Source organism: Aulonocara stuartgranti, assembly GCF_965226115.1.
Source record: "Aulonocara stuartgranti genome assembly, chromosome: 17".
Lineage (NCBI taxonomy): Eukaryota > Metazoa > Chordata > Actinopteri > Cichliformes > Cichlidae > Aulonocara > Aulonocara stuartgranti.
The window spans coordinates 32526527-32551312 of record NC_138953.1 but is presented as its reverse complement, the minus strand read 5'-3'; the positions used below and the strand labels follow the sequence as shown (position 1 = coordinate 32551312).

General features: G+C 41.3%; 2 protein-coding genes and 1 long non-coding RNA gene across 18 annotated transcripts in view; 2 read left to right on the top strand and 1 right to left on the bottom strand.

Annotated features, from left to right (window-relative positions):
- The window catches only part of znf800b (zinc finger protein 800b), a 32636-nt gene extending 14068 nt beyond the window's left edge, over positions 1–18568 (top strand). For 11 of the 12 annotated variants that reach the window (XM_082510153.1, XM_082510159.1, XM_082510155.1 and 8 more), the window contains 10 exons: positions 3079–3421; positions 8002–8097; positions 9598–9741; positions 12246–12426; positions 12515–12704; positions 12790–12952; positions 13651–14015; positions 14114–15277; positions 15657–15766; positions 16255–18568. In XM_082510153.1, coding sequence (XP_082366279.1) covers positions 3097–3421; positions 8002–8097; positions 9598–9741; positions 12246–12426; positions 12515–12704; positions 12790–12952; positions 13651–14015; positions 14114–15277; positions 15657–15758 — 2730 coding nt within the window. In that variant the 5' untranslated portion in view covers positions 3079–3096 and the 3' untranslated portion in view covers positions 15759–15766; positions 16255–18568. The remainder of the gene's footprint in view (positions 1–3078; positions 3422–8001; positions 8098–9597; positions 9742–12245; positions 12427–12514; positions 12705–12789; positions 12953–13650; positions 14016–14113; positions 15278–15656; positions 15767–16254) is intronic. The other variant, XM_082510158.1, reaches the window with a different exon arrangement.
- A 642-nt stretch (positions 18569–19210) lies between these two features.
- On the bottom strand, positions 19211–20777 carry LOC309692758. The gene is made up of 3 exons (XR_014272436.1): positions 20269–20777; positions 19895–19977; positions 19211–19223 (listed from the first exon to the last, which is right to left on the bottom strand). It is a non-coding gene; the product is annotated as an uncharacterized lncRNA (long non-coding RNA).
- Positions 20778–20902: 125 nt separating this feature from the next.
- The window catches only part of grm8a (glutamate receptor, metabotropic 8a), a 323575-nt gene continuing 319691 nt past the window's right edge, over positions 20903–24786 (top strand). For 2 of the 5 annotated variants that reach the window (XM_082511551.1, XM_082511554.1), the window contains exon 1: positions 20903–21048. Coding sequence is in view for 1 of the 5 variants with exons in the window: in XM_082511555.1 (XP_082367681.1) it covers positions 21776–21904 (129 nt within the window). In the remaining 4 variants the exon portion in view is untranslated. The other 3 variants (XM_082511555.1, XM_082511553.1, XM_082511552.1) reach the window with 2 other exon arrangements.

Sequence of the window (24786 nt, the reverse complement as noted above, 5' to 3'; positions counted from 1 at the left end):
CCACAGCCTTTGCATATGGGAAATAGGAATTGTACAGATACACCAGGTAATACAATTAGTATTTTTATTGTGAAAAAGAGAAAATATGTCAGTGATTGTGTTACAATAGAAGCTTATTTGCAGTCTAGACAAGGATATTTAGACGGCCAGGAAATTTGGAGAAAAAAAACCAAACAGTCAATACGACAAAGTGCAGAGTCTTAGCTTTAATTTGAGTTGTTTTTCATCACTGGGGAGGATAGTTTAGGAGCTGTAGCCCTTTACACATGATGCCAACATTTAGGGGTTTAAAAATAAATCAGACATAAACTAAATCATGTTATATGTTCTAGCCTGGCGGTCAATCTCAACACTCTTTGTATCTACACCAGTGAATCTAGTAGGTCTGCCCTTTCAGCAAGTGAAATGCAGCTCAGCCAGGCTGAGATTATGTAACAACGACTCCACGCAAGGACTTTCTTCACCCTGAAAAGCTTTTTGGGTGCTCTGGCCACTTGTTAAGGATTATTGTCCCACTGAACGATGATAGGTTGTCTGTTGTGTTTCAGCACGTTTGCCTGAATATGTTTAGCAGTGTTTATCCTTTTTCATCTGTCAGTCGTTTAATTATCAATAAATTCTTGTGTACCAGCTCTGCTGACAGCAAAGCATGACATCACCATGTTTGACAAATGAGGTGCTATACTGAGGGTCATAAGCTGTTCCTTTTGTCTTATTTCTGCATGTTTGTTTTTTCATAATTTTGATATAGATGCATTGTTGTAGAGTTCTGTTCCAAGAATTCTTGCCAAAATTTTGTCTTTTGGCAAACTGACACTTTACTTTGTGAGGATTCTGTGTATTTTGCACATTTTTTGAAGCTCAACTAACATCTTCTTTACTTTTTCACTCTTCACGTGTTAATTTTCTTAATAACAAGAAGCCTCACTGCGAAACAGGACACAAAATCTTTAATAATTGTTTTTGAAATTTTGCAATTTGATCACCTTATTAAAGGGGCTATATCTCGAACAATTCTTTTAGTACCACTGTAAACCCTATTAATATGTAGTTTTCATTATTCTGTTTTGGTTCGGTTTGCTGATGCGCAGAGCCCAAGCAGTAACCAAAAACTGTAAATGCCCATATACAAATGCAAATCTACAAATCTTCATTAGAGCCCTGCATCTTTTTTTTGTTGAAGTTATAGACCTCATGATTAAATACCATTCATCGTGTGATTAATGACATATTGCTGTCAATATCCATATGAAAATCAGTCTTGTTAAATAATCATCCGACTGATTTATCTGTTTTGTTTTTTGGGTTTTTTTGATACCGCTTTCACCTGTTCGTTTTATTCTTTATTCCACATGACATTTTTTTAAAAGAGTGGAATTTCATAGCCCGCCCACCTACTCTAATCAGTCTTCTTTCTTGTGCTTTGTGCTCACCACTTTCCATTGAAAATGAATCATGAATAGTTGACTGATTGACTGGCAGATGAATTGAAATTCTAAGTGAATGGTGGCACTCCCTGATGTTTTTTTCTTCAGCTCATGACGGTGATTTTTTCCCTCTTTTTCTTAAAGTAAAAACTTACTGTGTTTTTTTTCTTTCCCTTCATCTTTGCACTTGAACCATTGGTTGAAATAAATCTGTCTGGGTCCACTGGGTTCATTAGGTTACGTGTGTATTGCACAAATGGGATATTTTTTGGGCTATTTTGCAGCTATTTGTTTAAGCCACGATATGGCAATGTGTCCGTTTGTATGTCTTTGTGCCTTAGTGTCCAACCGGCCCACTTGTCCTGTGGTGATGTGCTGTAATGTAGTTAATGTGGAGTCATTTATCCCTCTTCAAGGACAGCGGGGACACGAGGAGTTAGCGAGGCAGACACAGACAGAGAGGGAATGAGGATAAATTGGTGGGTGGCAGAGGAGCTAAGATTGGGGACTTGGATAGAAAGGAGGTCTGGTTAAGAGACATAAATACACACACAGACAAACATGCTGTGTGTGCACACATTGAGGAGTTGATGGGGAGTCACTTATCTGCTGGGGGGTAGCTGTGTGAGACAAGGTTAATGTTCCTCTACAAAATTTCTGGATGCTCAGGAGACATGTGCGCAGAGACGTATACACGGCCAGCTGTTGTGGTCCTTCATTCTGCCCAACAATTGGCATTAATTCAGGACAAAGACAGCTACTAATTGTATTTTTAAGGAGCTCTCTTCTAATTTACTTGTCTATGAATGCATGAATTTTCAGTCTTCATTAGGTAACATTTATAATTTCAAACTATTTTTTAAATTCTTGCCCAGATGGAAAAGAAATAGTAAAAACTTATAAAAGACTTGCATAAGATGTGGCCTACTTCATATAGTGAATCATATAAGGCTTATATGATTTACTCATGAAAGTGGCCACTTTCTCATTACTTTCATATATTGTTTTAGTAAGTATCCAAAACGTACAAGTTTCATTTATATAATTTTTCAAGGGATCTTATATCTGTTTTCACTCTTGTGTGCTTTTCATACAAGTTTCACACAAGACAGATACAAACCTTATAAGATTTATATATATCTTTTCCATATGAGTGGACTCTGCTAGAGTAGCTTTGTAGGATACACTGATTAAAATAATCTTTATTTACTATGCACTAGACCTTGGTGCAGCCCTTTATATTCATCCACTGTCTAAAACAAGCCAACTTTCTTCTAATTGGCTTCCCTTTGCAAACAGAACCTTTTATCAGGGGTGCGTTCCTGAGACGAACCTATTAACTATAAAGAAGTTATTTAAAGCTTTTGTCTCATAAGCAGTCCCACATATGCTAGTATCCATCACTGCAGTGGCTTGCCCTTTTTACCTACAGTGTTAGTCACTTTCCCTTTGACAGCTACTATCTAAAGCAGTTAAAGATTTTTTGGATTTGTCTCCCTCCAGTGGTTGTATATATATCACAGTGGCAGGCAGCAATTCTTGCTGATGTCCACAGTACCCACAGGAGCATGGAGATTACAGTGGCTTTAATTATAAATGCAGTCCGTTTTATTTGTGTGTCTTATGTTGTCATGTCTGGCTTTCTTGTCAGAGTGGTGTTCAGCCAGAGATGGAGGGAGGCCAACTCCATTCGGACACCCAACATCAACAGGTGCAACCCAGACATGGAGATCAGTGCTCTGATCAGCTTCATCTTCAGACCTCTGCTTCAGCTGAGGCGCTGCCGGTGAAATGGGACCAGAAGGAAACTCCAGTGGATGTTCAGGAAAGGGGCAACTCTGCTGGACAGCACCAGGGTAAGCCTCTGTGGAAGCCCATTCCCCCTCTACTGCCTGAGCCTCATAGGAACACTACCACTCAGACCAGGGACCAGAGCTGCCAGACTGAGGAGCAGTTTCTGCAGACGAGTGCCTGCAAACATGGCCAGAACACAGGTGAGTATGACTGTTGTGTGCAGACTCAAGCTGTTGCACTTAAGGTTTTGAGTCGTCCGTTTATCCCATTCTCATGAGCTCATTGTTTGAGGAAAGGGTATGGGAAAATGTAGCACAACCGTTTGCTTGGTCTCATGGATGAATTGATAGATGTTGCTGGTCAGAGCTACATAATTCAAGAATAAGACAAATGTTCAAAAGGACAAAATTCAAAGGGTTAAAGGTCAGCTAAATCAACATCAGTATGTTTTGCAAAAACACTTTTCAGGGCAGTGTTTAACACTATAAAAGAAGAACAGACGAGGCTATTGTTACCACATTTGTCATTTGGTCTGTTGCATTAGTCTTTTTGCTATCCTTCAAGTTCTTCACCAAGTATATTAGTAGTCTGGACAGACATGGCTGTAAACTGCAGCATGGCTGGCTGGCATACAACCTCATGGTGGGAATTTTAGTCTTCACTCTGCACTACTCGCTGCTTTGATTCATCCACCTACAGGCTAAAACTGTCTGTCAGCCTCCTGTCAGGGCGCTGGAGTAAGGCTGGACTCCAAAGTCAAAGTGAATGGTTTGTTTATACACAGAAAATGGGAACTGCCTTTGGCTTTGAGCACCACTCTGGGCACCACTGGTTAGCTGGAGCTGTCAGACGTTTATGAAAGTTTTATTTGGGAACTGATTTATTACACTAGTTTTTTTTTTTTTTTTGCATTACTCCTCCATTCTGCTGGTGAGAATGGGATTAAATCCAATAGAAATGTATAGAGAAATGAACACAGTCCTAGTTTAAGAATAAGACGTAACCCATTATTGATTAACTTGGAAAAAATAGTCCTAATTCTCCACTTAGGATGAGAACTTGGAAAGATTTTCATGGCCAGATTGTGCAGTTGTCACATCTGTCCTGCTTATGTGGTGTGATTACTTTTAGCTAATGTGTTTCATGACCCCAAAACCAAGCTAAGCTTTTGGATAGAGTTGTAATTTGTACTACAAGGCTATGAAATCTACTTTTTATAATGACAGATGTTCTGTCTGAATTCTGAAATATTTGCTTTATTCTATTCTTTTGGTTTGTTAGATGAACCTTCCCTGCCTTTCATTCACAGTAGCATTCCTTCTTGTCTCATGTTTTCAGAATAGAAGAGGTGTTTTTATGCATCTCACATATGTGTACACTGATACTGTGTTAATGTCATATAGTTCTGGTAGCAATAAAGACACTGCACAGAGAAGCTCTGGTTGATCTGACTCTCTTGCAGAGGGGGATGTGGAGGTCAGAGTGGTCACTAACCTTCACCCCTGGGATTATAGCAGCATACGCAGGGGAGGTGTTGGGGGATGGTAAAGAGGAAAACATGTTCTGTCACACATTAATACATAATCTTCATCTCTATCAAAGCCTCTCACACAGTTGTCATTTACCTTTCTGTCTCTGTCTCTTCCTGCCACCTTCTCTGTGGGTGTATTACTCTGTAAGCTAGTCTCTTTCACTTTTATGTGTCTCTCAGGGTGTTTTCACACCTCTACTGTTTAGTTTGTCTGAGCAGAACAACCGCACTGAGACCTATGGATGAGTGGTCTGGGTCTAGTTCACGAAAAACTCCAGAGCAGTTTGTTTACAGTTAAAATGTGATCTAACCTCAGTCCGACGAACTGTGAAATATCACCCAGATATACTGTTTAGAGAAATTCTCCGTGTTATCAAGAACACAGTACCTTTTTCATTTTGTTTTATTGCTGCTGCCCCAGTAACATCTAGCCAATAAGCAGACTCAATGTTCTCACTTGGTTCACTTGGAGTTTGCTTGGGCTTTTTCTCTGTGTGAAACAAAACCCACATCTTGGAAAGAGGCTACACGCTTACAAACTCATGAAAGAATTCAGATCAGAGTAAACCAACCACAGTTACACCACTTTCACACAAAACAGGTCTACTCAAGGTGTGTATGGCATTTTGAGTAGACCTGCCTCCCAGTATTGTAGAAACTTCTTAAAAGTAGACAATTGATAACTAGATGAAAGTAATGTGATAACTTTGTATTGTTTATAAACATGCTGTTTAAAAATAAAATATTGATACCACTAAAGCAGTGGTCCCCAACCCCTGGGCCTCGGACCGGTACCGGTCCTTGAGTCGTTTGGTACCGGGTCGCGAGAGTTGACGCTCAGGTGTGAAATGTATGGTTTTCAGGGTTTTTATCGGGTTTCAGCGTTATTTTGTTATCGTTTTTATCGTTAACTCAGTTTTCCTGGGTCTTTTCACGTGTGTTATGAATAAATCTTCTGTTTTTCGGTACCGGTACTAGTTTTATTTTGTTGTATTTATCCGCGACACCTTAAAGGCCAGTCCGTGAAAATACTGTCGGGCATAAACCGGTCCGTGGCGCAAAAAGGGTTGGGGACCGCTGCACTAAAGGACATGTGAAATAATTATGTAATTGTTCTTTTTGTTTGCCTTTGTTAAAGTTATACTGACTTAACTTGATAAAAAAAGACAAAAGACAAAACCCTTTATCACATTTTCTATTCATATCACAGTAATGTTGTTGCCTTGATGCATTTTAATCACAGTAATCATGACTTAAAAATCTGGCTGCCCTAGTTGGCATTAAAATATATTGTACCAGTGCAAAATTTTTAAACATGAAATGTCTCAGCTTCTGAATTCCAACATGAGATTAATTAACGTCATCTTGGAAATAGCAGAGCTTTCCACGAATTAACAGAATGCCAGTCAAAGGGTACCGCTACAATCTCCAAGATACACAAATGGTAGTTTGTGGGCTGTAATATATGTGCATGCTTCAGAGGGAGACAAACAGTGGATATTTGTCACAACTGGAAGCAATGATAATGTTTTATTTGGAGCCTTGTGGTAGCCTTGCTTTTACAAACAGCTCTTTTGTCGCAGTAGAAATAATGTTCTCAATGGCATCTTATTTTTTGAGGTGATAACAGGGTGTGTGGTGGTGTATGTGAAGGTAAACACCCCGTGGTTGTTTGTATGCCCATCTCAGATTGTATTGATGTAAAAAAATTGTTCATGGAATACAAAAAAATAATTACATACAAAATAAAAATTATGCCCTCATTCTACCTTTTATTATAGAGGAGGTAGGATGAGGGCACTTTACCTACCCATAAGTCATTTCAGTAAACCACTGCAGGTCTTTCAGCCACAGTCAGCTTCTATAAATAATGCAAGAACCAAAGCTCTGCTCCTGCTATGTTATATTTAATGTTTTATACAACAGAAAACTAAATTTGTTTGACTCTAAGACCAATACGTTCAAACTTCTTTCTTTCCATGAATGTGTGCTGATTGTGTTCATTGTGTTGTGGCACAGGATGTTGTGATCACATCCTAATGATGCATTTTATTTATTTATTTATTTATTTATTTATGTTTACAAAAAATGACAGTGACGTGGTGGTTGCTGCTTGGTAGCTTGTTTCTGATGATGACCACAGGTTTTGAATTGAAGACTAAAACAGTAATTGTATTTAAAAAAAAAACAAAAGCAAATAAACAACAAACTTACGGTCTGAAAATGGTTTAAAAAGCTTTAAAAAAAGGTTTAAAAAGTGTTTCGTTCAATCAATAACAAACAACTATTATCACTAAGGCCAATAAATAACACTGTGGCAACAAATTTGATCTTTCATGCAGGTAGAAAATTTTATATCTGATTTACATTTTTAAAACTTGTTGGCTAGTACTGTTACACTGAGAGTGAACATAAATCAATTCAACTTGCATGAAAACAAGAGAGGAGTAAAGGACAATTGTCTCCCTGTATTTATATGACAATTGAATGAATGATTACATGCATTAAAGGGAAGCTAGTGAAAAAGCTGGCACATACGTCAAACAAAACATTAAATCCCTGCCATGATCAGGATTGCTGCTTTCTCAGTCTATATCCTCCAGTAATTGCAGGTCATGCATAATCAAAAAATATTCTCCAGTGCACATCAGTAAATTTCGCCATGTTCCTCTTTTGGCAGATAATGTGGCACTGTGCTAGACCCAAGTCGGAGTATCCAATCCTTTGCTGTCGCCGACCTCTGTTGGAGTCGGCACAAAAATTTGCCAGCAGCACGCCTCTGCCCTCCCACTGCACATTTTTCATCACTCCCACTTGAGCTGTAGTCCTCTGAGCAATCCCTGCAGAGAGATTTCATTTGTAAAGGGTGTTTTTTCATTTACACCCATGTCCTGTGTTTCCTTTCCGTTATAATGCTGATCCTAGAAGGCAAAGATAGAAGGCATGCTTTCTCATTTTGCGTGTGTGTGTGTGTGCGCGCGTGTGTGTGTGTGTGTGTGTGTGTGTGTGTGTGTGTGTGTGTGTGTGTATTAGAAGGTAATGATTTCAAAATGAATCACTATCCTGAACAGACTTCATTGTCTGACTCTGATTGTATTTGCCCTTTAAGCACTGGCGTTGGCAATATACTTTGTTCCCACCAGCTCCCCAGAATTTCTAGGTGATGCTTTATTTCTCAGTGGCTTTCATACTCTGTTGTAATTACACGCTCACTTTAATAAAATGCTCTCTCTCTTTCTCTCTTTTTAGGTCTCTGTGTGGAGCCGGGTGATCCTCCTCTGCTCCAGCAGCCTCTGCAGACCTCCAAGTCTGGGATTCAGCAGATAATTGAATGCTTCCGTTCTGGTTTGTGTTTTCTTATTGTCCTTCATTTCATTCTTATTTATGAACTCCTGTCATTGCTCCCTTCTTTCAGTTGAATATGTGTTGACAGTTTTCACAGTGGAGTGCCATAAGGAATTGTGATCTAATCCCAGTAACACATCAGCAGGATTGCCATCCTTTATACCACAAATTTTATTGATTTCTAATTTGTTTATTTAATAGATTAATTGGTTAGTCTGTAAAATATCAGCAAATTGCTACATTGAAAAGAGGCAACCCTGAACTGGATAAGGAGTTAAGAAAAAAGGATCCCTCTCTTCCATCCATCTTGCACTTCTTGATTCCTGAAGCCATGATTATGCTCTCTTGCGGACAAGGACATGAACAGCTGTAGACACTGTGGTCAGTCTGCTTGAAGTCTGCCTGAAAGGCACATATGTAGATGATGTATTGCAATGTAAAGTCTCCTTATCTGATGACAGTGAGCACCTATTAGCTGGTCTTCCTTTGCCCAGCAGTGCTTTACAGTTCCTCCTGGGTCTTCCCGAGGCTATATAACTATAAAACCTCTCCAGTGATTTCTGGGTCTACCCCCGGTTCTCTTCCCAGCTGGGAATGCTTGAAAAGCTTTCCAGAGCTCGTGCCCATAGGTGAAGGTTCAGACACAGATTTTATTAAATCGAAAGCTTTTCCTTCCAACTAAGTCTCTTAAAACAAATCAACAGTACAATACAATAGTCATTAATATTCAAAATACTGTAGATTATGTTTCTGTTGAAATAATGATTATTCTGCTTGAACTCAGCCAGTTGTGTTTAGTCTGATCTTCTGCTCTGTACCTCTAAATTGTAAGCGCACTGTGGTTATGCCTTGCTGTTGTAATCCATGCCACTACACATATAGTTCTGAGCCAGTGGCAGAGGGCAAAGGATAAAATGAAGTGGCAGGTGTGTGTGTGTGTGTGTGTGTGTGTGTGTGGTTCTGACATCTGTGTGAGTCCTCCTAACGGTGTTTACTCTGATTTTTGCATAACATAAATGTGTCTATGTGCATATATATATGGACACATGTAAATAAAAGGAAGGTGCAGCAATGCGTCACATACCCAATAAAGCACTGAACAGATGCGCAATTGAAATGAATGCTGAATGACAGTTTTTGAAAAAGTAAAAGTGATGAAAGGAGTGTAGTCCTTAATACAAAGACTTCATTATCATTATCAGAAATCCTTTAAAAGAACAAAGTACTAATTCCAGGGATTATGATATCTATCACAGTTACCCTACAGGGTTTTCATGCATACAGGAACTTATCATTCCTCTGTGATTAATCCTAATTTTCTATGCGGTTTCTTATATCAAGATATAATACAGAGTCTTAAAAAAAGTGAAAATATAAATGAATTCAAATTTTATCTAATAAAATGTCCTTCAGCATAATGATGCTGCAGCCAACCTACGCTTAGGGCTGTTTTTGAAAATACTGTATCTGTGCTTTTGACTCCTTATATTTTTGTTGCAGGCACCAGCCAGCTAAAACACATGCTGCTAAGGGAGGTGGACACCATCTTTGAGTGTAAACTGTGCCGCAGTCTGTTCAGAGGCCTGCCCAACCTCATCACACATAAGGAGTACTACTGCCTATCACGCCTGCCTGAATCTGATGGTCAGTGACAACGTGCCTAAGCATGAAGACACACATTCGTCAACATGTCTGGAATACATCTTCATGATCCAAATTCTGCTGAGAAAGCCCCCAAAAGAGCAGAGAAGATGTCTGAAAACTCAGTAATAAAATCAATAGGTACAGCAAGAACTGGGGACAGACCTTTTGTGAAGACTGGGGGCATTCAAATTAACTTGTTAACACCCCCAGACAAACTGTAAGTCCCCGGATAAAGCAGGGATCAAACTTCACTTCAGCTTGGGCCCCATAAATCCCTGAGGTTACCCACACACAAATGCCCTTGGCAAGGGGAAAAAAAGCCTCTGATTTCTTTAACGTCGCCTTCTGCTTCTTCAAATTTGACTTTATCTCACTCCCAAGGTTCCTTTACTCTCTTTCATGCCATCTGTCTCATACTCATTATTGTCTCTGTCTTTGTACACACAAACCCACATCCCATTGCACATCTATCCATCATGCAGTTTCTCCTCTCGTACTACTAAGCAGAGTGACTTTGAACTCGCACCATTTGTTTTATCTACTCCTCATTAGCCATAGTATGAGTCCACGTCTCTTTGCTTTACAAGAGGAAGGATGTACACTAAGAAAGTCTTCAAGCAATTTTTCCATTAGCTTTCTCTGCTTTCTTTTAAGAAACAGTGCTGTCTTGGTATGAACAGTCAGTTATATTATTTACCTTGTAAAAAAAAAGTCTTTTAATTGTATCTTATCTTCATCTGCTTTTTGATCTGTGCGGCAGTAAGTACAGCTTTGTTTTTGTTTTTCCTAATCGGGAGTCTATCAACTAAGGTTTGTTGTGTATTATATTAGAAAATGACTCATTCATACTTGTTCAATACAGGTATGACCCATGATTCACTACATAAAAGTGCAAGACAACCCTACAGTGCAGACACTGACATCATGATTACATTGCCAGTAGGGATAACAACCACAGAGGCAGACTTTACAGTAACAGCACTGGTAGCTATAAAGTGTGTATAAATATACCAGAGGATAACATATGTGGTTATTCAAAGAGCGTAAATTTCCTTGTGCCATTTAAGGTGGCTGTGTATGTCTCAATGTAGAGCTAGTGAGGTATGTTAGTCTATAGCAGAGGTGTCAAACTCCAGTCCTCGAGGGCCAGCATCCTGCCTGTTTTTGAGACATCCCTGCATTACCTGCTGCTGATTATCTGGTTTACATGTGCTTTGCCAATAAGAAGCTACAAGGGCAGGCTAGTTGGAAAACAAGCAGGACAGCAGCCCTCGAGGCCTGGAGTTTGTCACCTGTGGTCTAAAGCATGTCCATACAGTGTAGACATGCTAGAGTGTAAAATATGACTGAGTGAGTGCAGCCTGTGTTCACTCTCTTGGTGCCCCAAGCTTTGAGGAGGCTTACTGCCTGGGAGAGGAAGCTATTTCAGTGTCTGGGAGTGTTGGTTTGGATGCTCAGATATGCCGGACAGCAGAGCAGTAAACAATTGATGGGAGGGCTCTGTAGAGCAGATACAGTGTTCATTGTATAGTTCTGTAAGTGGTAGGGCCACAGTGATCTTCTCTGCTGTCCTTATAATCCACCTGAGGGACTTTAAATCAGTTTTGTTGCAGTTCCCATACCACACAGTGATTTATAAGAATAAAATAAGGGCTTTATTATTGTTGAGGAAACCCTAATCCTGTCAAGAGTAAACATTTGCATTTACTTGAAATAAAATACTCTTTGTGGATAAGGATATGTGCTAATCTAAAGTTGCACAGAGACAGTGTTTTGTAGCCCTGCACCCTCATCCATTCACTACATAACCTGAATCACCACAACCACTCTACACTCCAACCATATTAAATGTTGTTTCACTCTCTCCTCTTTTCAGTGGCACAAAAGAAAATGAAAGAGAAAAGCTGGTCGGCCCCTGTGAGATTATTTTGTCCGTTTAGATTTGGGCACTTTTATCTGATGCCTTTGTGCAATTTGCCACAGGTCAGAGATTTTAAATGAATACAATGACTGCTTCTGTTTCTCTTTTTAATAGTATGATGTAGCAGCTCATTAGGCCAAATTGCAGTCTTTCAGGTGATGGCATTACAGCTGAATGAGGATCATTTTCCACTAATTAAAATCTTTTCATTTTGGGTTACCTTGTCTTCATGATCTTTTTTTCCGATATATATTCAAATATCCTTTCTAAATGGGTGTTGTCAGTATAACATGGCTCTGTAGTAACCTCATGTGAACACAGCCGGTATTAGCATTTTATTTTTAGCAAGGCAAATGTTTTCATGACAAATTTCTAGCTTGCTCTTTATAAGGCAGCTGCACCAGAATAGCCTTCAAGTCATACAGACTTAAGTTCAGCTTCTAAAGATTTCACTGAGACTGAACATCTGTGTCACACTCATATACTTGTGTTTATTTGTGTTTATTTGCATACATTTGTTTTTCTTTTGTGTATTATGTGACAAACAGCTGATTGATTGTTTCTTGGGATTTTTCTTTCATAGGTTCATCAGGTGATGACAGGCAGAGTGTTGCCATGAAGGATTTACTGGATGCTATCTATCCACGAGCCGATCGGCCAGATTACGTAGTCCGACTGGAGCCCATTCAGACCACCACAAAGGCTGTGTTTCAGTACCTCACCACAGAGGAGGAGCTTGCTCGGTTTCCATCACACACACCCAGGTCAGCACTGCGCTGATGGAGTAAGATGTACCACAACTTCTAAGATCATGTCTTTTCTTCATTTCTGATATATTTGTATTTCTTGCAGTGCCAGAGAGAGTCCAGTAAATTGGGAGGGCGAATCAATGGAAAGTGTGGAGAATAACCAGGCAAACCAGACAGCTGGACCAGAAAGCCACAACAGCCCAGGACACAACCAGGGACAGAGGAGATGGGAGCCTGAAGAGGAGGCTAAAGAGGAGCAGCCACCGCCTGAGGATGAGGGGTCCAACAGTGGGGTAGGTGTTGCAGAGAACAAAGACAAATCGTTGTCTTCTTTGTGATGCTGAGTAACTCAGTCTTATTTCTCTCACTCTCATTCAGGTTGAAGATGTGACAATCTCCTGTTGTCTTTGCGGTCAAGACTTCAACTCGCGCCGCAGCATCAGACGCCACTGCCGCAAAATGCACCAGACAAAACTCGAGGAACTCAGAAAGTTTACAGAGACACGCACAGTTCCTACGAGCTTGCTGTCCATGGTGAAAGGTATGCAATCTGTATTTGTGCTGGTAAATTGACTAGTAGTTTCTGTTGTGCTTTTCCTGTCCTGACAAATTATAATATCTAACAAAACTTACTTAAAATTGTGTCCTTTCCCACAATCCTCCTTGTTCTTTAAGAAAAAAGAAAAATAAATGGATCTTTGCATTACTGTAATATTAATAGCTTGCTCCCTCTATTGTGTAACAGTATTTTGCATACCCTTACAATATTTGTAAAAGTTATTGACTTGTTTTTACAAAGAACTGACACTGAAAAGCTTCTTTTGGTTCCTCTGTTATTCACAAAGGGTCACCACATCAGATGGTATGCCCTTCCTGGAACAGCCCTGAAGGCATTTGTTTCACCTCCCAGTCTCTCAAACTGGGGATCTTTTGAGTGTTAGGTGAATGTAAACCTTCAAAAAATGTTCATGTCTTTAGCCTGATGAAGTAAAAGGCATTTATTACTCATTTAAACCTACCTCGAGTGCCTGGGCTTGAATTTTTTTAGATGTCATTTTTGGTAACATTGTTCTAAACATTCCACGTGAAGTATCGAATTGTGGTCATTTGCTATTATTCATTGTTCTTTGTGTTTACCTACCATGCTATAAAAAATTAGTTTTTTTAATGTTAAATGAAATTTTTACTTTTCCGCAGGAATTATCGTTCGCAATAATAACCCTTTTCATGACACCACAGGTCGGCCGAGGACACTCAGCACACCTACTGGAAAGTCATGTCCAGTGTGCCTCAAAACCTTCGCTACCAAAGCTAATGTGCGACGCCACTTTGATGAGGTGCATCGTGGTCTGCGAAGGGACACCATCACACCCAGCATAGCCTCACGTCCCGGCCAGCCCTTCTCACTGGAAGTCACGCCTCCCAGAAAGAGCAGCAATGCCTCGCCAACACGTGGCCACAGCTCCAAGTCCACCCCTGTGAACTCTAAAACATCATCTTCAAACCAAAACCAAGCCAAACCTCAGACTCAGCTCCCGGCCTCGACACAGGCAAACTCGGCATCATGCCGCTGCACGCTCTGCAAGAGGAATTACAGCTCACAGGTAGGGTTTGTTAATAAGTTGGTATTTTGTCGTCATGTAATTTGCTCCTTCAGAAAACAAACGTGAATTAATTTTTGAATTTCAATTGTGTGTTTCAGCTCATGTTGAAGAGGCACATGCGTATAGTCCACAAGATATACAGCATGAAAAGCAGCAAGTCTTCTAGTACAGCAACGTCCACCGCTGCAGCAGCCACTTCCAACAGCAGCAGCACTAACTTGTCTGTCAGCAACAATGTCAGGGTTAAGGAGGAAGCAGTGGAGCCCTCGGATGAAGAAGACGACGAGGACATTGTCAGCAGTCCAGCACCTTCTCCTAGTGACAGCACTGGCACAGCTAAAGGAGTTTCTGTGGCACACAATGCCACGAAGGTGAAGGAGGAAGAGGCCCCGTCAAGCCCAAAAATGACATCATTATCATCATCATCCTCCCGTGGGGGAAACGCGTGTAGTGGCAGCATGGCCACCAAAATGACGAAACTGTCAGTGGGCTTTGACTTTAAGCAGCTCTTCTGCAAGCTGTGCAAACGACAGTTCAGCTCACGTCAGAACTTAACAAAACACATTGAGCTGCACACAGACGGCAACGACATCTTCATTAAGTTCTACCGCTGCCCTCTCTGTCGCTACGAGTCGCGTCGCAAGCGCGACGTCTTGCGTCACGTGACCGTAGTTCACAAGAAGTCATCCACGTACCTCGCCAAGATCATGCCCAAACTGGAGAGTAGGGCAGTGAAGAGGCTAGCAGAGGTAGTCCTCAACAATTCGAACAAGAGGACAGGCAGCAGCGTCAAAGAGGAAGTGAACGGACGTCACGCTTCGTCGTCTTCCTCCCCCTCACCTCCCGTCACCCGTAAGCAAGAGTGCTCCACAACTGGCCCAACAGCCTCTTCAGCCTCCTCTTCCTCTGCCCCACCTCCAGCCCCCGTCACTCGTAAACAACAGGAGCTGTCGTCGACAGTCTTCACCCCGTCCCCTCCCGTCACCCGTAAGCAAGAGAGACAGCAGACCCATCAGCACCACCCCATCAGCCCCCCGCTGACCCGCCGCAGTGAAAAACACACACACCAACGCAACAACTCCTCCTCCTCCACCAACACCAACACCACCACCTCTTCCTCACCCAGCAACCAAACCCCACACACGCGGCGACATGACGCCCAGTCAGAGAGCAGCACGGGGACATCGTCCACTGAAGTCAGAGTGACAAAGAATTTCTCCCTTCACGCTTGTGACCAGTGTGGACGGGCCTTTGCTAAGAAGGTATGACTGACACGAATTCTCCCTGTGAGAATAGGCAGATACTGACAAAGACCAAATAACCTTTGTTTATACCACAGAAAGTCTTACAGAGGTTAAAAATGTCAACAGTTTTAAAGAGTGCTCTGACCGAGACAGGAAGTAGCACAAATTTGCATTTAAATGAGTCACCTTGGACTCTCTGCAGTTTTCTGGTATATAAGCAAAATGATTAATTGATTAATCAAAGTCATCCATAGATTAAGCATTCATCCGTATGCTATTTTTCCTGCAACCACAACATTAAAACACATTTGGCCAGTAGTGACTTCATAAAATGAAAATAAACCACTAGCATACATCTGCATAACATTTGAATGTATTTGTGAATGATTTTCCTCAGTTGTACCTGGAGTCACATAAGCGAAGCCATCGTAACGCAACGACAGCAGCAGCCAGCAGGAGGAAAGGAGTCAGCACCCGCTCCAAATCCCTGGTCTGGTGAAAAACAGTGTAAGAACACAGAGTTTCCCTCCAGTGCAGCGAGTCCGCTGCTTCATCGCTGCCTCGTTCTCACCCTGCCAGTTTGTCTTTTTGTGTTTTTGTCTCCCTCTCTGTTTCCTGATGTGTGTGCCAAAACTGCAAAAAGACAAGCTCCTGCAAGATGCATTTATACCTGAGCAAATCTATAAATGTGTTTGAGATGGGCCAGTTTCCTTTGTGGCAGGAAATGTGTGTTTATTTGTTAGTCTTGAAGACCACTCCCTGGGCAGAGATGAGAAATCCCAATCAGCCTCCTCCTCCTTCTCCTCCTTTAATTAACTGCTTGGCATGATTTACCAGCTGTTTCCTGCATGCTCACTCTCACTTACTTCTCTGTGTATCACTCTGCTCATTAGAAGTCTTTTTTCTTACCTCCTGCTTCTCCCTTGATTCTTCGTTTAACTCATTCTGATCATTTTTTTACCCTCACTTTTACATTGCTCTCTGTCTCCACACAGACCCCCTGGAATAAAGGGTTAGCGAGCCACTAACGATGACAAACTGGAAAAATAATAGGCAGATGGAGCAAGCACAGGAAAAAGATGATGGAAATGTGAAGGAAACAAACAAAAAAGGAACAACGGAGCCCGATGGAGGAGTGAAGTACAAACAGTTTTATGTTCCACATTTGCTTAAGAACCAAATATATTGTTGGAATCTCACATTCATGTATAATTTCATGATGAAGCCAGCCAGCATGCTGGATGGTGGCGCTGCTATCTACACAGAGACTCACTACTGGTATATATATTCTCTATTTACCTACTACAAGATGTGAATATGGATCCATATGCAGATGACTAGTTTGTACTGCTTTGCTCCTGTAAACGGCCTTTAGTAAAAGGATGAAGTTAATCTATGTGTGTGTGTGTGTGTGTGTGTGTGTGTGTGTGTGTGTGTGTGTGTAAGAGAGGGAGGGAAATCAGACCTGGATTGTGGTCTCTGCAAAAAACAGACTGAGAGATAAAGCTAAATTAACCCTACACAAAATGAACCTATATCCTTACAGCAGCATTTCATTAATTTATGACTTATATGTATGTCCATATCTTAAATTGGGTGTGATGCAGACCTATTATATTCAGCTGGTTCATCTGCTTTCCCCCCTCTTACTTGATTCCTGTGTTGATTGGACCACTTTTGTGCCCTGCTGTCTTTCCAGGAAGAGAAACTGTAGCCAAAGTGTTTGATGCTCGCCTTAGAATTGAATAGTCTCTATTTTGTCACGTACATTGTCCCAGAAATTTAAACTTGTCGGATTTAGTCAGCTCTAAAGTGACCAACAAGTTCAGATGTTATGAATTACAGGGTACAGCCAAAGAAAAGGAAATACCAGAGTGGATTTTTAAGTTTTCTTTAAAGATTTAAAAAACAAAATGTGTGCGTGCTTCTTCTAATATCACTTCAATCAGTTTCATGTGGTAATCACTGTTTTTTCTGCCTTATCTACTTGGTGTGATTGCATGTTTGTAAAGGGTGTTTCCTTTACCATGACAGTACCCTGTACCACCAGGTTATCCTTCCAGAGAACGTTTTTGTACTCTGGAAGGAATCTTTCACTTTATAGAAATGAATCAAATTCCCACTTATAAAAGTCTGAAACAACACGTGGTACAGCAGGGGAAACATTTGGACTATCAAACTGACACCCTGCATGCTAAATTACAGCGAGAAGGAACTGAACAGCACATTATGTGGAGTAATGTGTGCTTGAATGTTTGCAGGATGTGACAGGTCACCAACAGCCATACTGCCTTAAACTGTTAACTGGAAGACATTATTTTCTTACCACTGTCATCTTGCTGATTCTTCCTTTAGTTACTGTACTTTCCATCACAGGTCCTGGTAGATGTGTCTCAACCTCAGTGCCTAAAGCAGCACGCATGGCAGGTTTGAATAATAAGAAAGCCACAAATCCAGAAAGCAAAACTATTAAATTCCCCTTATTTAACAATTGGCATTAAGTATTTTGTTACATCCACTTAAACATGCAGGGGCATGAACTTTTCTTTCCCTTCTTACCTGTAAGATTGTTTTTTGTTGTTTTTTTTTTTTTTACCAAGTACTGTATGAATTCCATTCAAAATATGATTTCCTGTACCCAAACTTGAGAGGGATGGAAGGGTTGGGGTTTACTTGTTTGCTAACAGCTCCTGATGGTAGTCTTTGAGACACTGGCACATAAGAGTTGGAAAGAAAGGATCAAGGAAGACCAAAAGCAGATATGTCTTACTGTTCAAACAGAAAGCCATGAAATGGAACAAAACCTGAAAAAAAGGAAAGACCAAACTTTATTTTTATAACCCAAAATGCTAGAGCAGCGAGGTCTTGACAGTGTGTATATATCGATCCATCCTGCACGGATGGTATAAATAATAGTTCTAATAGTCAAAATAGTTACTCACTTGTGTTGGTTGGCCATATGCTTTTAACACGTCTGACTAGTTACAACTCTGTAATTGTTTATTGCTGAGGCAAGCTTGCATTGTTCCACCATTAGTTCTTTTCTTTTTCTTTTCTTTTTTTAAAATCTTACACTGTTTGAAGGAGGAGATTTTGTTGTTGAAATGTGTCCAGAAGAGAGCAGGAATGAAACCTCAAGAGACTTTTAGATTATTATTATTATTTTTTAATTTTGACATTTCTTTAATCATAAGTTGTAATGTTATTAAGCTCACCTTCTAGAGCATTTGACAAGCGTTAGAAAAGCCTTTCAGTGACAAGAATGTTGAAACCAACCACTTAAATAAAACTATACTGCTTTAAACCTCAGTAGGTTGTTGTGTGGCTTTGTCTTTTTCTCTCTTTTTGAAGTGTGAGTCACCTACTTCAATCAGTCTTGTTTGTTTACAACGTTTGCAGATTTCATTTGGTTTTTCAAGAATTATGTCTTTGGAGACTTGGCTTTTTTCCCCAGCTTTCCATTTTCCCCGCCCAACTTTGCTGAAATGCATCTTTTTATTTTTTAATGCCACTGAGTTGTGGTGGTGACAGTAAGAGACATTTTATTGAGTGCAGGAAATATTATTCAAAGATATGAACACATATCTATTCGTAAGTACAGTCAAAGCCTGATATCAGTAGGTCCATAGACAGTGAGCCACACCGTTACACTGGGTAATAATTTCAATCTCTGCAAACAACATTGTCAGATATGCTCACTGGCCATTTTATTAGGTACACCGTATTAAGCTGCTCATTAACACAAACATATAATTAACCAATCACATGGCAGTAGGTCAATGCTGCTGCTACTAGCAGTGTCTGCCTGTCAAGACAAATTGTTGAACATCAAACTGAGCAGCATAATGAGGAAGAAAAGCGATTTGGGAGACTTTGTTGTGTGGCTGTTGGTGCCAGATGGACTCTTCTTTCTGCTGATCCACACAACCATCTCTAGGGTCTACAGGTAAGAGGAGGATGGTTCCTGTTGTTGAAGCAAAGGTATGCAGAAGAGCATCTCTGAACACAGATGTCAGTGGTTGAAGAGCTGATGAGCTACAGCAGCAGCCACTCCTGTCAGCTAAGAACAGGAAGCTGGACAATAGAAGATACTGTCATACCTGGATATTGTTGCTAACCCCTTAAAAGTCCAGCCACCCATCTTCTGGTGGTCCATTCTAGCAGGATAACCATGCCACAAAGCTCAAATCATCTCAAATTGGTTTCTTAAACGTGAAACCAATAAGTTCACTGTAGTCAAATTAATGCTACAGTCACCAGAACTCAATCCAATAGAGCAAATTTACAGCAACCGTGTGATGATATCATGTCAATATGGACCAGAATCTTGGAGGACTGTCTCCAGCATCTTGTTGAGTCTCAGGCATGCATAATTAAAGCAGTTCTAAAAACACAAGGTCCAACCATGTACTAGCAAAGTCTAATTAAAGAAGTAGGTGTATAAGTCATGTATCTGGTGGAAATACTCGACTACCTTTAAAATTGCCCGATACAAATCTGTCACTTACTCCAATTTCAGTAGACCTATCTAGAAATGAAAGCTCTTTTGTATAAGTACTTATTACAGCTGTTTGTACCATAATAACATTAAAAAAGAACAAATGTAACGTTTTTGAAGAAGATTTCGAAAATCACCTGAAAGGAATTTGGCACGTGAAGAGTTTAGTCATCACTGTCACAGGACCTACTTCAAAGTTGACGTCCTGAGCTCAGGGGACCTGAAAACAAACAAACAAGCTAACTTATGTACAGAGGTATAAAATGAAAGGAGATGGAACAAAATGAACCCATTACTAGTGTAGACATGAAGGTTACACTTTAACTTGAAAGCTCATTTTAGTACACTTCTTATATTGGCCAATTGAGTCCATAGAATTAAAGCTCATGTACATATTTATAAAAAGAAAAACTTCAAAACTGTTTTATTCAACTCCTGCCATGACTTTTTTCTTTTTATCTTTCTTTCTTTCCTTTCTTTTAATTTTCTTTAGGAATTTGATAACGCTCACCTGCCCCTTTCCTGTTGCAATTACAAGACATCCACCGCTAGATGGTGCCATTGCTCCGCGTCTATGCACCTCCCTCCGAATCGGAAAAGCCACAAATTGGACGTGTTGCGCACATCTTACACGCTGTCACATGAGGGAACACCCGGGTCTGTTTCAATTGCCTGGTTTCTGACTCCACACAGCTTATCAAATTGTTATTACACAGCAGATGGGATGCGGTTCATTTGTTTAATTCCATTCACCACAAAGAACCATGGCGCTATGATTGTACAAAGAGGAAGAGGAGGGGTGTGTGGAAGGGGGAATCAATGGGCGCAGTAAAAAACAAAAAACAAAAAACGGACTGAAGTTGAAGCAATTAAGAGTGTGGCACAACCGCCTGAGCATATTCTGATGACTTATTAACGTGCTCTAATAACCAACGCCTTCCACTGGGGAAACAATCGATCCGATTGACTGGTAATAAACTTGATTGAATGGGTGGATTCTGCTGGACGACAGTGGCGCAATTAGAGGATGATTTGGTGCAGGCGGCAGATGCAGACCCGACGCCTCCAATACATACATATGTTTCACGTAGAGCTGGGGGACAGGGGGTTCGCGCTTCGTGTGGCAGCTTCGTGTCGTGCGCTGTCCTTTTCAGCACCGACAACCTGGAGAAGGGGGGGTGTTGGTGGTGTTAGTGTGCGCGCGCGTACGCGGAGCAGCGCGAGCGGACTTCACTGGAAGGGTTTATGCGCAAAGTGCGGAGAGCTTAGAGAAGGAGCGGATAACAATCAGGTGGGTTTTAACAGCGTTATTGAGCGTTACTGACGAGAGTCCGCGCATGATGAATTCCTGCACTCTGTCCCCCCCTTCATCACCCTCTCCTCTCCCTCGCTCTCTTTCTCCCTCTCTCCACACCTCTCTGTCTGAGATTCATTCCTGGGCATCGACTTCATTACAGGCAGCCTCCCTCTATTGTCTCCATTAACAAGTGCGGAGTTAATAGTTGATTTTGAGCCCCTAAATCAGCTCTGTTGGTCACGACAGAACACTTTCTTTTCTTTTTTCTTTTTTTCCTTGTTTTTGTTCTTGTGTGGCAGCTGCACAGATCTGCTCCTTTCTCCAGTCATCGCCATGAGGATTGTCTAAATTGTCTTCAAATTCCTTTTGCTGTTGTGGAACAAAGAGATTTTTACTTCAGGATATACAGATATATATATTGATTGTGTGTGTGCGTGTGTGAGGGTGGAGGTGAAACTGCTGAGTTTCGCAAGGAAGTTGCTTTAGACGGACAGGGACCCCACGGAGCCTGCGGGGGAGGCTGGAGCCGGAGCATCACCGCTCGCACACTGGCGGATGATTTGATTTTCCTCATTTCCGAGGTATCTAAACACGCAGATTCTTTTCTCCACGTTACCAAATGCGCTGATCTCTTTTGCATTTCTCAGCGAGGGTGTGTGTGTGTGTTTCCCACCTTTCCCTCTCTCTCTCTCTCTCTCTCTAACACACATTCCTTTGCTGAATGGTTTTGACCAGTCTGTGTTATTCATTGTCTCAGTTTCACTGCTTCTTACTTTTTGCGGGATTTTATTGTTTTATGCATTTTTTTATTCTCTCTCTCTGTCGTGGATTTCCCCACGGTGGTGGCTGGGTGAGTACATGCTCTAACAGCACCCGTTCAAAGGTGTTTTTTTACTCAGGATTGCGTGGATGTGTGTTAGGGGAAAAAATAGAGACATGATATAATGAGCATGAATTTTGCTCCTCCAGATATCATTGCACGGGTGTTTCTCTGCTTTTACTGAGGATGGCAGTGTCTTAATTAGGCTGCAACCAGAATACCACCACTGCTGTACCGAATGAAGCCCAAAGGGCTGCATAATGAGCACACACACCCCTAGACTTTGATCTCGCACAGTCTTATTTTTGAACCTGTGAGCTCTGCGTTATCTTCTGACACATGACTTAATCACATCAGAAGCATGTGTGTGTGTGTGTGTGTTTTAAAGGGATGCGTAAGCTTTTTTCTGCGTGCCCCACTGATGTGTGCTGAGACTGGAAACAATCAAAAAGGCTTTAAAGGACTAAGAAAAGTCTTTTTCCCTCTGGAGGTAACATTCAGGGGTAACGTGAACTATGTTTGGAGTGTTTGGAGAAGAGACCAGGAGAAAAAAAATATACAATCAAGTTCAGCCACGCTTCATTTATTCATCTACAGCCTTGGTTAGGGTTATAACAGGTTGAACGGAAGTCGGATCCAAAGATTTGTGTGAGGGTGTGTGTGTTTTGAGGGAATCACCACTTTTTTTTTTAGTGCAGCGGTGGCCTATGAAACAGCTAAAATAGAAAAAAATAAATAAAATAAAGTGACAGCGAGAGAAGGGAGGAATAAAACGAGGCATGTATGTGAGAAGATGAAGGAGGGGGTGGCGAAGAACACCTACTTAAGGGGAAGGTGGAGGGGGGGGGGAGAGGAGGATAGGGGAGAGGACAGGGCAGCAGAAAAGCTATCACTTTCTGAAAAGAGCAGTGGACTCTCAAGAGAGATGGAGACGGCCTGTAGAAGGTGATGCGATGCAGCAGCGAGGCAGACAAGACGGTGGCAGAGAGGCAGAGCGTGGCAGGGAATAAAGAGAGAGAGAGAGAGAAATGGAGGGAGGAGGAGAAGGAAGAATCTGGAAAAAAAGTGAGTGAAGAATCCCCCCAAACCTCCCTACTTGACTACACAACCAGAAGTGGGCAACAGACTCATAGACAGCCTGCCATGGGTGTGAATTAAAAAGAGTGATGAGCCAGCTGCAGCCTTTCGGAGGGTGGGGGGGTTTAACACTCTTCATCGTTGAGCACATAAGCGTCACATCAGCGGGAGCCTCCTTCTTCGGGATTTCTTCTGCCTCCTTCTAGGCTGCCACATGGGAGAAGAGAGAAAAAAAGCAGATGTTTGAGCCTTCACAGAGTGTGACAGAGGCTCCGATTGGAAAGCCAAATAGCGGTAGCCAAACTGGTTAAGATCAGCATAAGCTCAGGTGTGTAGGGCTGCTTCATGAGCGTGCAGACAAAGGATGTCTTTTCACCTCTTAAACTTGATAATCCTCAGAGGGCGTGAGTGTAAATGAGACAGGAAACTTTTAATAACCTCGGGGCCTCAGCTCAGTCACGAGACATTCGCACGTTGCCCTGATCTGTGTTTTTTTTTTTTTTAGTGCCCCACTTGAGACGTTTGCATGTAGTTACATCTTGAACCAGTGTAGCTGTTTTTTTTAAATCATAAATGCCCCCTTTCTGGTTTTAAAAATATTCATGCGGTTTGCTCCCTGTTCGGGAATATGAGATGCCTGCCAAGTGCTAAGAGCTGCAAGGATGAACTTAAAAAAGAAGAAGCAAAAAACAGGCAAAAGGATTGACAGAAAGCTGTACCACAGTTTAATGGACCCCATTGGAATATACTGAGACGTAGACTTGAGCTGGCTATAATCTAGTGCGGCTTAATGACTGGGGGGCCCCGGGCCTCAATTTTAACCCATTCTCTGCTTGAATTCAAGGCGAAAAGTGTCGAACACACAATGTTGCAGGGAGAACACTGTTAGATGAATCAGAACTGGATAACCTATATAAAGCAGGGTTTTTAATCGTAGCGGGAGCTTGGCCGTATGAGTGGCTTTGACCTAATTCCATTTAGAGTGAAGAGAAACTGATGAATTAATTGGGACAGAATCGAATTATAAATGGATTCTTCAAGAGTGCACCTCACGCTGGGATGAGATCTGAGTCCAGAACTTGTTAGGGCCTCCCGTGGGGGAAATCAAACAGGTCTGCAGAATGGTTCAGAAGTCTTTAAATGATGCTTGGCTTTCATTACAGGAAGGCTATGCTGTTGTTTTATGGGGAGACGGTGAGAAATCTTTTTTTGAAAACTGCTCTGGGATTTGATTAATGGGCCAGCAGACATATACAGTTCAAGATTATGAGTACTGTAGCCAACTCCTAAGGAGTGCTGGACATTTCAGTATTGGGTAGTGCAAATGTTTAACCCTGGAGAACCCATGGGGTCAAATTTGACCCCATGGGTTCTCCAGGGTTAAGTTAAACTAATGCATTTAGCGTTTAGGGCTATTTTACATAATAAATGGTCAGGATTGAAAATGGGCCAATCTCCTCTTGTGGTAGGTAAAAAACAAAACCCATAAAAATGATGCACGGTTGAGCATATGCAAATAAAGCAGGGATGTCAAAGTGACCACATACTGGCAAACAGGCAGATTCGTTCTATACAATATAGTTGCAGCTTTCACAGCTATAAACTATCGTTGCAAAAAGAAGAAACTGCAAATCTATAGTCATTTAATATGAAAAACTCTTACAGGATGATATAGGCAAGGCTGTAATGACTCACTGAAGCGGACCCAGTGCTGGTGTAGGTGGTACCTTCAGGTCCAGTATTGTCTAGGTTATCACATATGTGCTGTTTATTCCAGGCTTTAACGCTTGAAAAAGGAAAGGAAAGATTGAGCATGTTTTAAAATATGAATTCTC